Source organism: Ambystoma mexicanum, chromosome 12 (genome assembly GCF_040938575.1).
Source record: "Ambystoma mexicanum isolate Mex_15411 chromosome 12, UKY_AmexF1_1, whole genome shotgun sequence".
In the NCBI taxonomy this organism is placed as follows: domain Eukaryota; kingdom Metazoa; phylum Chordata; class Amphibia; order Caudata; family Ambystomatidae; genus Ambystoma; species Ambystoma mexicanum.
The window spans coordinates 1,000,140,649-1,000,155,497 of NC_090936.1; the positions used below are offsets into that span (position 1 = coordinate 1,000,140,649).

The 14,849-nt window shown below is 44.0% G+C and overlaps 1 protein-coding gene across 2 annotated transcripts in view; it reads left to right on the forward strand.

The window, feature by feature from the left end:
- The window catches only part of DENND6B (DENN domain containing 6B), a 756,791-nt gene that overhangs the window by 145,545 nt on the left and 596,397 nt on the right, over window positions 1-14,849 (forward strand). For both annotated transcript variants that reach the window (XM_069629519.1, XM_069629520.1), the window contains exon 4: window positions 12,570-12,682. In XM_069629519.1, coding sequence (XP_069485620.1) covers window positions 12,570-12,682 — 113 coding nt within the window. The remainder of the gene's footprint in view (window positions 1-12,569; window positions 12,683-14,849) is intronic.

Consider the following 14,849-nt stretch of genomic DNA (forward strand, 5'->3'; position numbering starts at 1 on the left):
GAAAAAGGAAATCTCCAATGGTACCTTGCTCCCTCCACCTGAAGCCATGTCGTCAAAGGCCTACATTTCTGCCTTTGGTCCAAGGTGTAGAATGAGAGGTCTTGTTACATTCTCAGAGGCTCCTTCCTCCACTGCAGTAACTTCTCTGGCTTGCCGTAATATATCTTCTTTATCTCGATAATAATGGCATTTCACTCCTACTTGTACAGCCCCCAAGCCAGCTACTCTGTGCATCCTGTCAAAGAGAATCTCCCTATTGTCTGTGAGACCCAGGAATTTCTTCAGTAGTTGTCCTAGAATTACTTCCAAGTCCTTTTGCTGCTCACTGTCCTTACAGGGGAACCCACATATTCGTAGGTTTTTTTCTACTCACTCTGTTCTCAATATTGTTTAGCTTACGTCTGGATTCTCGATCTTTATCTTCGAGCTCTTTAATTTTCATTTCCAGTTTGACTTCCATGATGTCAACAGAGAGTTGGTTGTTTTCTATGGCTTTCACCCTGTTTTCCACCTTTGGGACATGTTCGCGAATGGCCACCATGGAGGACTGCACCACCTCCCGGATATGGCTTCAACTCTACCAATATTGTCTGGACACCTCTGCTGCAGGGTGTCCCTCTTTCTCCATTGCCCCTGCCTTGCGCCTGGGACGTATATTCTACCATCAGTCCTCATGCTGTCAGCTTCTGGCATGCACTGACCACCTTGCAGCCCACGGAGCAATTCTTCCCCGTACCAGGCTTCCTGATGGTCCGGCTCCAGCATGTAGCTATGTCTTCCAGGTGTACCCTCCAAGCCTGTGGTATTGGGATGCCTATCTGCTTCCAACCACTGTTCAGACGTTTATTACATAGTCCAACTGCTGGATCGTCCACACTTCAACCCGGAACCATTAGCCCTTCGCTGTGGAGCTACCCATGATCTTCAGCCTATTTTATGACCACTGCCCTTAGGTGCCCCGGGTATCTGAGGGTCTTAATTTGGTGGACTTTCAGGGCACAGCATTCCACACCTACAGGGCAGCCCTCAGACTCCAGAGCATCTCCCAGGCACCAGGGGTAGTCCCACCATAAGAGCCCCCGAGAGCACCACGGACCCGGCTGCTGTTTTAGCTCCCTGCGGTTTCTCCTGCCATCCTCCTCCCTCTCTGTGCTCGTCGTCACACTCTCCGCCCCGGTGGCTGTTCAACCGTTGCCTCAACCACTCTCTGGGCCCCGCTCTAGCCCATGAACCGCAGTCGCTCTCATGTGGCTCGCTTCCTCCACTGTGGGTGTCCTCGGGCCTGACTGGCCTCCCTTCCTCTCTCATTTGCCTGCGAGTCCATCCGTTCGGTCGAGTCTGGTCTGCCGCTTGCTGCGATGCAGAGGCCCTCACCTGAGTTTACCTTCGGTGTCAAAAACCTCCCTTGGCTCGCACTGCCAATAGCCCCAGTCTACACATGCGTACTGCGACCCGCAATCTCCCTCCCTCACCCTCTTGGGTTTCAGGTTACCCCAGGCCCTGGAGGCTGGCCACTTTACATGCCTCTCTGAGGGTGTGCGTTGGATCTAAGCTCTCCCAGACCTGCAACAGTCAACAAATCAGTTGATTGCACATCATAAACTAAGTGCATTTCTTATGTATTGCAAAATAATATTTTGTTTTCTTTATCCTTTGTATTGAAATTCATTTTTCATTGCTTTTTTCATGTAAAACTATTTAGCTGAATTTGTATTTTCACTTATTAGTGTTTGTGTACTTTTTCTGTATGTTGTTTTACATTCCATTTGAATAAACAAATTCCTAGTTTAAAAAAAATAAATCTCACTTTATGAGTGCATTCAGATCTGTAATCGGAAGACTGTGAACGTGGTATCTGTATGGATACATGCAACAGTTAAAGAATAAATTAATTTTCTAATTTCATTATTCAGCAGCGTGGATTATAACATTGTTTTCATTTCTAAGCTCTCCTTGGACAGCACAGGAACCGCCGGGGTGTCCTTCACTGCCAATGGGGCTCCATTAACAATCTTATGGGGTTGCTGTTGGCCCTTACTTGCATGCTGGTTCCGAAGCTCGTTCTTCACGCAGCCAGGTTTATCCACGCCATCTAGGGGTCTCCACCCAACCATTTTAATCTACTTTCATGAAACATAACTTCCTGTGTAAGGATCAAGTTAGCCACAGCCAACACGTGTTTCGACCCTATGTGGGTCTTTTTCAAGGCTGGTAAAAATTAATAAGAATAATTATCATTTACAGTTCAAGTAAAAACATTAATTGAGAAATGTATGTCACTGAAAGTGTGCATCCCAAGATGGAAGAATATAGGTTCCAAAACGTGACATAAGACTCTTTTTGTAATTAGACGAAAAAGGTCAATATGTACAGTATCTACATTTGGTACAATTAAGAGCATAATATCAGATAGGGTGCTAATTCCATTGCGATCATTCCATTTTGCACAATATGGGAGAAAGTGGGGCGTGGGGGGAGGAAAAGTGGGAAAACAGTAATTGTTGACATCATTCATGTCTGTGTTGGGCATCAATGGAATGTACATTAAAGAATCGCCCACCCAAAGTGGAATACACCTTACCCTAAATGTTATCTTGTTTCTTACATGCAATATAGTTTGTTCAAGTGTGAGTAAACCATATAGTGGCCTTTGATAAACAAGAAGATAATTGGATTGTATGAAGACACCAATTATTATAGTTGTGGACAGATTCCTATACATGTAATACTGGGTAGTATTACCCTTCTTAAAAAGTGATGATGGCCACAAGAGAAGAAATGGTATATTCCTGGGTCAAGTTTTCTCCAATGTTGATCTAAAAGCCCAATTAGAATGAATGAGAACCTCATGTGTAACTAGAGAGTCTTGTGTGAGAAATTGGAGAAATTGTAATTGGAAATGAAAGGCAAAAAATGGTCTGTGCCTATTATTTATATTCCTGAGTCACAGTAGTTGCGGGTAAGTTTGTTATCTCCTTGAATGTTTTAATACGCATTCATGTTTCCATGTGATTCTGTAAAGCATATTCAACATTTTGAGGTGCGCCGCAGTCTGGTCTGGTGTGGCTTTAGGAAGCTTGCAGGTGTGTGTTTTTTTTTTTTAGTTCTTTTTTGTGTGTCATCGTTTTCTGTCGTGTACAGTGTTTGGCCAGGTTCACAAGGTGTTAATAATGTCAGGATCCATAGTATCTTGGAACGTTGATGGTACTAATGACACCAACAAGCGCAAGAGAGTCCTGGACTATCTTAATGGATTGCGGGTTGATGTGGCCCTACTGCGGGAGACTTTCTTAACATATACCAAAGTGGGGATACTGAGGAGGGGATGGGTTGGATCTCTTATTAGTCTAACCAAAAGGGGGGAATGCATTTTGATTCAAAAAGGTCTCCCCCGTCTGTTTCTACCAACAAGGACGATGCAGGTTGGATTGTCTGTCAAAATTACGTTTCAAGACTCTGTGGTGGGGATATGTAATATTTATGCCCCAAATAGCAGGAATGGTTCCTTTTTTATGTTCCTTGCTCAATTGCTTCAAAGAACAGGTGAACAAAATATTTTGCTGAGTGGGGATTTTAAAGTGACTGTTGACCCCCTCTTTGATCGGAGCAGTGGCTCCAATAGGAAGGGGGACAGCTATAGGTCTTCAAATGGTTTACTTGAGGAATTCCGATTTGTTGATGCATTGAGACTCTCACGTCCGACACACATTATACTTTCCGCTCAGCACCTCATGACGTCTACTCTCGCATTGACATGCTTCTGGTGTCCGGTCAATGTACCCAGAGGTTGATTTGTGCTGACATCGATGCAATACTTGTATCTGACCATGCTCCTGTTTCTGCTGAGATCGCATTGTCCTTTTCAATGTCCAAAACAAACTACTGGAAAATGAATACAGTGCTGCTGGAAGATAATGAGACTATGGACCAACTGGTGAAAGAGGCAGCATTTTTTTTAATAACCACAAACAGAACGCTTGAGGTATTTGTCTTGTATTTTATTTTGTTTTATATAGCGCCTTACACCAAGCGCTTTACATAGCAATAAAACAGTACATACAATAGGATCAATATTTAAAACACAAAGTATTTCAAAATTGCAATAGGACCTTGCTAACCAGATGAAAGTAAGTTAAACGGGTGCAAACTTTGTGGTGAATCTCGTCAGAAAAATGTGGAAATGAAAGAAAAAGCTGTGTATCATCAGCATAGAAATTATGTAAGAACCCAAAAGAAGAGAGAACCCCAGCTAATGAAGGAGTGTACGGAGAAAAAATAAAAGGACCAAGGACAGAGCCTTGAGGAACACCACAAGTGAGCAAGTGTGTTTCAGTGGAGACCCCCGCCCAAGAAACGGAATACGCGTGGAGTCTGTGTGGGAGGCTTTTAAGTGCTACATGCTCGGATTACTGATAGGACTCTTGTGTCAAAGAAACAGAACTAGGGATCATGAGATGCAGATGATGAAGGAAGAGATCCAACCGCTGGAATGTGCTTATATGGCATCTCCAACAGATGAGAAGAAAGCAATGCTTCTGAAAAAGAAGTTTGAGTTGAACAAGTCGTTGACAGAGCAGGCGGACAGGCTCCTTTTTAGGACAAAATTCAACTATTATGAAGGAGGGAAAAAGTGTGACAGACTGCTGGCTTACCGCCTAAGGGTCTACGGGAGCTACAGAACCATCAACACCGTCATGGGTGCTTCTGGGGTGGTGACGTACAAACCAGAGGAGATTAACACAGAGTTATGTGAATAATATGAGAAGCTGTATGCGTCGGAGGTGAAGCCTGACGTGAAGAACCTGAAGAAGTATATTGGAGCAAGTGGTCTGCAGTGTCTACCGGACTCAGAGGATCGGCCTTGACTCGGCTCTCATGGTGGATGAACTGAAGAAGACGGCAGACCACCTGAATGGGGGAAAGTGTCCTGGCCCATACGGTCTCCCAGCAGAGTTCTACTAGGTCATGCCGAGAAAGGTTTTTGAGCTGCTGTTGGAGATGTTGCAAGTGTCAAGAAAGAAGGGGTCTCTCCCTCTGTCGCCGCAGCATGCATCCATATCATTGCTGCTGAAAAAAGGCAAAACCCCTACGGCCATGCCGACCTATAGGCCCAGAACTCTAATCAACACTGACAATAAGATACTTGCTAAAGCACTTTTATTGAGGATTGAGGGGAATTTGCAGTGTCTTGTAGATGAGAATCAGTCTGGGTTTGTGAAAGAGAGGAGTCAGTCCACCAATTTCCAGAAACTGATATTGTCGTTACTGGAAAGTCAGACAGTCATCGGCTATTGTTGCTCTTTCGCTTGATGCTGAAAAAGCGTTTGACATAATAGAGTGGAGCTTACTCTTTGCATTACTGGAGTGCTTAGGATTTGGACAAGAGATAAGAGAATGGATGTTGTTGCTGTATACTGAGCCAACGGCGGTGGTGAACACGAATGGCAGGTCTTTGGGAAAGTTTGAACTGATGAGGGTCACTAGGCAAGGTTGTCCACTATCACCTTTGCTTTTAGTGTTGGCAATAGAGCCCCTGGCAGCGAGGATCAGGTCGCATGAGAGAATAAAAGGTGTCCATTTCGGGGGGCATTACAGAAGGTATGGCTTTATGCGAATGACATGCTGCTTGTGACAATGGATCTGGATTCTTCCTTGCCGTCCTCGATGGAGCAGATAAATGCCTTCCCTTCATTCTCAGGCTACAAAATCAATTGGTCTAAATCTGATGCTATTCCAGTGTCTTCGGTATTGTACAAAAAGACTGTATCTAAACCGTCTCATGAACAAAAAGTTGTAGAAATGCTACCACCAAAGGTTCGAACACCAAAAGTTTGAACCTTTGGTGGTAGCATTGCAGGTAAGTAAACAAAAAAAAAATACTGCGGGGCTGTCCCCCCGCAACACCCCGCTCATTATACTGTGTGGTATAGTGAGCGTGGTGTTGCAGCACACCCGCAAACAAAAAAGGAAAAAAAACGGGGGCTGCGGGGTTGTCCCCCGCAACACCCCGCTTACTATACTTTATAGTATAGTGAGCGGGGGTTGCGGGGGAAACCCCTACAGCCCCCTGAAAAAAAAAAAAAAGGACCATGCGGCGCTGGTTCCCAATCACAGAAGTGAAAGTGACTGGCACTTTAGGGACTCAGCCTGAAGAAAAAGTTAAGTGGGGTTTGTTTATGTTGGGGGGTGTGGGTGGGGTTGTGTAATGGTGTGGTGGGGTTGTGAGTATATACGTGTTCTCGCATGAGAAAGGTTCAGACTTTTGGTGGCTCGCACCTTTCTCATGCAAACTTTCCGGCCGTGGCAAAATCAACCGCGGTCGGATCACGTAGATCTGTGTCTTCATCGTGCAGGAGCGAACATGTTACCAGGTTCGGTTTCCATTGGTGCCCCGAAAAGATGCGATATCTGGGAGTGTGGCCGAAGAAGGAGGTGAAACATATGATGGACGAGAACATGAGGCACTTGATGCTGAACATGAAACTGGATCTGGGAAAGCGGTCAGAGTTGAACTTGTGGGGAAAGTCAATGCTATCAAGATGACTGGTGCCTTGCATCAATTATATTCTGAGTATGCTGCCTCTTCGTGTGAAGAAGTCACATTTTTTGGAGATTGAAAGACAGTTGCAGAGCTTCTTATGGAATCGGAAAATAACATGTCTGAAACTGCAGAAGTTACAGCTACTTAGGATTTCAAAACTTCAAACATTACCATCTGTGATTTTTCAATGATTCACTAGTTAACGTTTCTGGAGGAATCGCATGGGGTTTGGGCCCTGCAATGTCTCCAAGAACTTCGATCTGTATGAATAAGAAGGTGCTGATCGACCGGAGGAAAGTTTTCTGGCCGCCCTTGTTTTTGAGCATGGTTTTTGAACAGTGGTTTGGAGAGTTATTTGAGAACAATGATTCAATCCCCTTCGGCAGGCTTTTGAGAATGTTGATCCTCACGGCAGCTCGTACGGTGGATATAGAAGATTGCGGGTGGCGATTGGGAATATCGCAGTGAACGAACGGGACGCTCTTAAGTAACATATATTGAACTAATGTACAAGCTTTTAATGAGCAGGAAAAAGTCGAATGAACATTTACTGAGGACATGGCCAGATGGTATTACCCAAGTTGATCCATTTTAATTGTAATTGATTGAATGGTACATCTGGTCGAATTCATCGAGGAAAATTTGACAGATTTTTTTTTTTTTTATTCTTTTTTTTGTGTTTTTTAAATCAATCTAACTGGGTAATCGCTACCGAACATGGGGAGTGGGGGTTGCCTGGGTTTCCCCCTGCTTCCCATGTTCAGTAGTGATGGCCTTGTGGGTAGCAGGGGTGTCGCCCACTTCCTGAGGATTGGAGGCGGGGACGGTGAAAAAAAGAGAAAAGGGCACCCAGCAGCGTCTGACACTGCAGGGTCAGAAGGAAGCAGACGTGCAAAAGGTAAGTGGGGAGGGTGGGGATGTATGGGGGTTGGTGGGCATAGATTTGCAGATAGGTTTTGCGGCAAAATTGACTACGCTCCATTCCGCCGTGAACAATTCTGCCATGCCCAAATCACACAGATCCGGTCAGATGCAATTGGTGCAGACATTTCGGAGGGCCGGTGGGAAAACCTATGCAGAAATGTGTCCCTGACCTCATTGAACCTGTGTGAGAGGGTGCAGCAAATAAAGATTTTAAATAATGTTTATTGGACGCCAACCAGGCTGAGTACAAGAGGTATGATTGACTCTGACGCCTGTTGGGGGTGTGGTTATAGGTTGTGCTCATTTTAACACATGATGTGGGAATGTTGTAGAGTGCGTCTGTTCTGGAGTGAAGTTATGAAGACAATGAACAAGGTTTTGAGAACTTTGATTTTGTGACCATTGTCGTGAGGGAAGATGACCTTTGGAAGATTTGAATTACCCACAGAATTGCTGGTTCTTTAGGGCCTGTCTCTCTGTGAAGATTGTGTTGAGAGATTGGAAGGGTACAAAACTTCCCACGTCAACGGTGTGACGTGTGGGTTGAGGTCCTGCAGAAGATGTCGTTATTTGAGAGAGTCATCCTGTGCAGGCAAAAAAAAAGGGCGGTCAGTATGAGAAGATCTGTGGCAGGTTCCTGGACCTGACATAGCAACATGTTTTTTTATTATTCTTTCTTTGTATGGCCTTTTTGTTTGTACTGAATTGTCAATATTTCAATAAAAATGTTAATACAGAAAACAGAAACCCTAATAGTCATTGTTCCGTACAAACGACACCACAGTCTCACTGATTATAACAGGATCCATAGTTCTCGTACCTTCTAAACACTTGTGTGATGTTAACATCAGTCTATTCAGATTTGTTAGCCTTTTGGCATTCCTCGCGGTAGGTCATCACTGCAATTTTGTGGCCATATTATATTAACTGATTGACGTCCCACGTACTTCGTGTGATATCACCATTCCTGACTATCCCGATCCTTCCATGTATTCAAATGCAGTTGGGAAGGTAGTCTGTGTCGCTAGTTATTCTAGTGTCATTGTGCAACAACCTCAGTTGAGGCGTCTCGCAATATAACGAGTTAATAATTTAAAAGATGCACTGTTGTGCAGTGTTATGATTAATATTTACAATTGAAAGTTATGACGGACCACAGTCTGTATAATAGAAACGGATCTAGGGGCTGACATCTGTTATGTAATAGCTAGATCCCAATATGGTTATTCGTGATTACGTCACATGTGTCATATCAATGAATAATGTGTTTTATAACAGAAATGGCTGCAATTCGGTAAGTAGCAAAAACCTCCTGTATAGAGATAAGTATATCATTAATAACAGTTGTTGTGTTGAACTAAGTATTTCACGAATGATGTTGGTTAGTAAATAATGGAGTAATTGACCCAAGTTGAGTATCGGTAAATAAACAGACAAAATTCTTAAAAGCTTTCTGCAATATATCTAGTATGTGTCTTCCGTGCAGGACTGGGTGTGTCATTAATTACTGTGGTGAATTAATAATAATGGATAAATGGACCCAAAGTAAGACTAATATTTTTAAAAGCTCTCTGCAATGTATCTGCTATATTTATTTATTTGCATTTTTAAAGCACTCACACAGCCCGCGGGCATCGAGGCGCTGTTACATTGACATTGTTTGTTTGCATAATTGTTTTTTTTTGTTGTGGTCTTAGTTGCGTATTTATAACGCGCTTAAAAACCCAGAGGTTTCTAAGCGCGGACCCGGGGATCGAAGCTGTGTTGCTTCGTGTGGTCTTGCTTCCAAGGCGAACACGTTGACGCTGAGCTATCCTCCCCGTCCATGTCTTCGCTACGGTGGCAAGGTAATTTCACCTGAGGCGATTTCTTCCAAATGTCTCAATTATTGAAATCGTAGTTCACAAAAAGACATTGAACTCATGATCCGAATTTAGAACTTGTGTTACAGTGCAGGATTTACATATGTTTTGCTTCCTGTTGACTGAGTTTGTTCTCTGTCTCCTCCTCTGACACCACAAGAGGCGATCTCCAATCCCACAAATCCGATATCTTTCTTATTGTCTAGTTGGTGTTTCTCTTCCCAGTGCGTTGCCAGTGGATTCTTGTTGCCACTTGTCTTGGCTTCCCAGCATGCTTGGGTCATCACGAATCCAGATTCTCAATTCCCTTATTGTACTCTCAATGTAGATGACTGTACAGACACAGATGATAGCATAAATAACACATTTCGTACAGCAGTTGATACATTGTTTGATATTGAAGTCGCAATGTTTTTTTTTAAATCCACCTTTTGAGTGTTCATTGCAAAGGCACACGGAGCACAGGCCTCATTTGAAAAAGCCAGTGTGACTAGATTTTTGTAACCAGTCAGTGGTCTTTGAAGTGATCTCAGACATGTATGAGGTGCTGAGGAGCGTCGTAAGCGTGGGTGCCTTTCTATATGAAAAGGTAGGTGTCTCATTTACATAGCTCTTCGTGTCTTGATCCATTTAAAGCAGATGCAAGTGTTTCCTAAGGATCTGTTGGACTTTATAACTGTCTGTGTTGTATCTCGTTATAAATCTTATTGGATGGCCATCCTCATTATTGTGTTTGACTTTGTGCATTACGTAAAGTTTTTCTCGCAATGTTGCAAGCCGAATTTTCAGCTTGTTCCAATAATGCCTTGGGGTAACCTCTGCTCATAAATCTCTCATTCAAGAATAAGCATCCAGTTTTGAAGCTCACCTCATTATTATAATTTCTACGTGCTCTACGTGCTCTAATGTATTCGCCTTTGGGTATGTTTTGAATAACCTTTCTTTTATGACCCTTTGAAGCGTGTAACAGAGAATTGACCTGCGGTTTTCTGTAGGTGTGTGTCTGCAATCCTTCTGGAAACACAGTTATACGTATATCTAAAACTCTGTTAGAGCTGCTAGAAGTGCATGAATCATTTTGGTTTAGATATTAAACAAAATCTTGTAAGTTTTGGGTTCCTTGTCATACCATGAAAACATCATTGATTTATGTGTACCAATTCTTCACACAGACCTCGTACTCAGCACTTGGCATAATATACGTAGTTTCAAATCGGTTCATAAAAAGATTGGCTACTCGGATAGGGTCGAACCACGTGTTGGCTGTGGCTAACTTAATCCTTACACAGGAAGTTTATTTTTCATGATTGCATTTTAAAAAGGCTGGATACAGTTTTGGACTCTTAACAATTCTTTCTTTACAAGTTATTTAACTGATCGACCCAGCGGGAAGGTGCCATATTCTGCACAACAAAAAGTTATCAACTGCTCAGTTCTGAGGGTGTAGATAGGTCAGTATATGAAAAGGCAGGTTATTCAATAAAATGTACTGGCTGGACAAGGTGTTTGGGTAGTGGCGCTAGGGCCGTCCTCCTTTCTCTCTCACGTGCCTCCTTGGTGTTGCCCGTAACACCCAGTTAGTGCTACTGACCGACCAGTCACCTCTATTGCCAAATAGTTAGCTTTGATTAACAATGGTCCCCTAATTCCTGGCCCTACACTAGCAATGGTTAGTTCTAAAATGGTGGTGTAGGTGTGTGTCATTGGGGACTCCAAACCCACTCAATAACCTACTACTCTGCTTCTTCTGCTACTGGCTGATGCTTGCAAATTCCACCCACCTTCTCTTCTCCCCACATCTGTTTCCTCTGATGTTTCTCCGACCACATACATCTGCCCTCCGATGTTACTACAGTTTCCCCAATCTTACTGCTCCCCTTCTCTTTGCTCCTACTCTCCTCCTGTGTCCTGCTAATCCCCTCCTGCCACGGCTCACACCTCCCGCCCCCTTCTTTCCTGTGTCCCTCTCCTTGCAAACCCCTCTTATGGCCCTCTCTGAGCCTCACTCTCTTAATATTCAGTCCATCTCACACTAACTACTGCTACCCCCACAATATCTTTATCACACCTTCTATACACCCGAATTCCTACACTAGACACTACTAGTGCCTCTCCCGCTAACAAATACCTCACCTTTGCTAAGTTCTTCCACCAATTCTTTAACACTCTGCTCCTTCGTCCAGTCACTCTTCAGCACCTCTTGTGAACTCACCTAAGCAACCTACACTCTGCCTTTATTTGTGACTGCTTTTGTTGTGTGGGGCTGGTGGTTCTGTGCCTCTCTCGCCTTCCCATTGACTGCAGCGCTGACATGACTTCCATCACCAATTGGTACAGTCCTTTCCCCAGGGTTTGTATTAGACAGGTTAGAGGCTTTAAAAACCCTTTAAGCACCTCCCTCTTTTCCGGCACGATTTTTAAAACAGTCTCTGGTGTTGTAGAAGCCAGGGACTCTGACTGCTTGATCTTCCTGTGGCTTTCCTCAGGTATTGGTGAGTAAAAAAAAAAATGGAGCTCTTGAATCGCGCTTCATGCCGTAGACCACTAAGCGAAGAACTAGGATTCAAACTCATGACACTCTGGGTTGTCTTGCTTCCAAGACAAGCACGTTTCCCTGAGCTATCCTCGCAGAGTTTTCATGCCCATTTGGCATGAGGAGGGTTTCTGTTTCCCTCCTGTTCATTTGCAGTCTCTACTCACTCCTCCTTTGTGTTGTTCTGTTCACCCGTTTTGCTGGGCTGGTCCGGTAGGGTGTTGGATTTCTTATTTTCCGTTGGGTACAGAGATTCTCAATTCGTTTTATGGTGTTGCTTGATAACCCTCTCCTAGCTACGGTCCAGGTTTTCTTAGTTGCTCACTATTGCGTTATGGCTGATGAAGTGCACTGGGAGGTTTTGGGAGACAACGAGCGGTACAGGTGTTGACATTTGTGGCACATATAGGGCTCTGGGTTCAGGGCCTGCCCTGCGAAACTCACATCTCCCGAATCCGAGACTATCCTTGCTCAGGCTTTTGTTCTGGTGAGCCTCCTGCTGGAAAAGGGAGAGGGGTGCTCCAGTCGTTCCTCCTTGACAGGGCCATGACTGTATGCATCTGGACAGTTCTATTTGCTTAGTCTGTCCTTTTTGTATAGTGCAGAGTTTCTGAGAAGGCAGTAGGAGGTGTTTGCTATGTCCTTTTCTTTATTTGACCCTGTCTGCTGAACCAAACTCTGTGCTCAGTCTGTCCTTTCTCCATTTCAGGGTGTCTGGGGGACTCCCAGTTCAGCTTTCGCCTTCGTCAGTCTGTGGGACACAAGATCTCTTGGCTTGGTGAGGACCGAGAGTACAACAGGGACGCACCTTTAACACTCCAGGTACCTCTGTCTTTACCTTCAACACATTCCTTGATGGTATAACAAAGCTGATTTATGGTTTCTTTTGCTAAACCTTTTCCTCTTGCATGATTTACTTTACAGTAATAAGATATGTAACCCTAATGACCTGACTTGTGTAGGAGCATAACAAGACCTACATTTGCTCACTCAGCCCTGAAGTCATATCAGCCAACACTTAGTTTTGAAAATGAACACCAGTGATCATGGATGCCTTTCTACTGGCTCCAAGGTTTTCTGAAGGTTGCATACAACCTTTGTAGGCCGCTTTGCATGTACCGTATTATGGGTTTTGCAGTGTAGCACTCTTTATTTTTTGTAATTTCTTTAGAGGCCTGGGTTCTGCAATTTTTGCACCTTCCTAGCACTTATGAAATATATGCTTGAGAGAGCAAGATAGGTCTTCAGCCTAATCATATGTGCCTGTCAGCCATTGAGACACTGGTGACTTATTTAGGCAGGCTGCAGAGATTGCCTTAAAACCATCCTTTTTTGAGGTTGATACGTCTAATCATTGTTGGCCAGTGATGGATCACCGGTTGCCAGTCACCTTCATTTTACTGTCCCAGCAACGTTTTGGTGAGTTTCTAAAATGGTTTACTTTTTGGAAAATAGCTGTGAATACTATAATTTCAGTTAAAATGCAGTACGATTTGAACCTATATATCCGAGAGAATGCAATTGAGGCTCTAAAATCAAATAACATATATTGCTGGATATAACCAATGTACAAGCTACATCAGAGATTTGCCATTGAGACTCTTTATTTTTTATCTACTTAAAGTTATAAGAAGAATTCTACAAATTAAATTGGTAAAACAATCAAAAGTTCTATCATTAGAATAAAAATATTGTTTAAAAAAAGTACATAATGGAACGAAGGTAATGCCTAGAGGGGGGCTTTATTGGATGCCTTTGTAGTTAAGGGCATGGATGGATGTCAGGCTATCACTGTGGTTGTGCATCAAGTGATCATTGGGGACATTATGACACATCAAATTAAGGTAAAAGCAGACATGCAGCCTTTAATGAGTCAGGGTTTAAAAATGTAATTGTGGGTCTGCAGTTAAAACTGGTGCATTAGGTGTGTGCCCATCCATGTCCCCCACATTTGATAGGTTTTGGGGAGTATTAGGGTGGCCACATCGTACAAACTTTAGCGTTAAGGACCTTTGAAATGTAGCACATAGTGTGAGGCTGCAGTCGTAGGAGATCGACACACAGGTGACATTTTTGTTGCTACAGACTTTGAAAGTAGGGTTGGGGCTTTCTCCCTTCCCCAGGTTTCCCTTACTTTGCACAGCCAACCCGGGTTCACTCTTCTACTGTGACTATGAAGAGGAGTAACGATTGTGCTTCTTTTATGGATGCTAGTCCACCTGGTTTCAACAGTTCTCTTTCTAGGTAGACTTGGTGTACGCTCCTGCCAAGTACTACCTATTGCACAGCCGACCTAGGTCACCTTTCTCCCAGGTAAGAAAGCTCAGCGGGTTGAGCGCTCGCTGGTGTGATCTGTGTTTGATCTGCTGGTTGCAGGTTCGAATCCCTACAAAGCCAGCTCAGCCTTTCATCCTTCCGAGGTCAATACATGAGTACCAACGTTGGTTGGGTGATATTGTATGTAAATATGTTCTCTGTAAAGCGCTTTGGCGAAACACATTATTATTAGGTTCTGTGACTATGGGGATGAGCAACTGATGTATTTCTGTTATGGGTGCGAGTCTCAGACTTGCCCGTCTTCGGTACTTATCCTTCTAGGCAGACCTGGTTTACTCTCCTGCTAAGCACTACCATATATTATTGTAGGTATCCCCCCCCCCCCCTCTTCTCTGCTTGCCAGCACTTCCTCTTATTTTTAGGGTCACAGACCCTAGGCTCAGGGTATTTATCCCCCTTCTCTGATTGCCACCATCTTCTCTGGTTCCCAGCGTCTGTCTGCCCCTCCACGTACCTGTTTTCCTGGTTTGCAATGGCGTTCGCTTTCTCCCAGCTTCCTCAGTCAGCCGCGGGACTTGTGGTGCTTGGGGAGGCTTTGTTTGGTCTGCAGCAGCTCTGCAGCACCCACCGTCCTTTGGAGGAAGCTGTCGCACCTCCCAAACTTCAGGGCCGCTTGTTGCTGGCGTCCTCCAGCCTGCCATCCCTTCCTCTG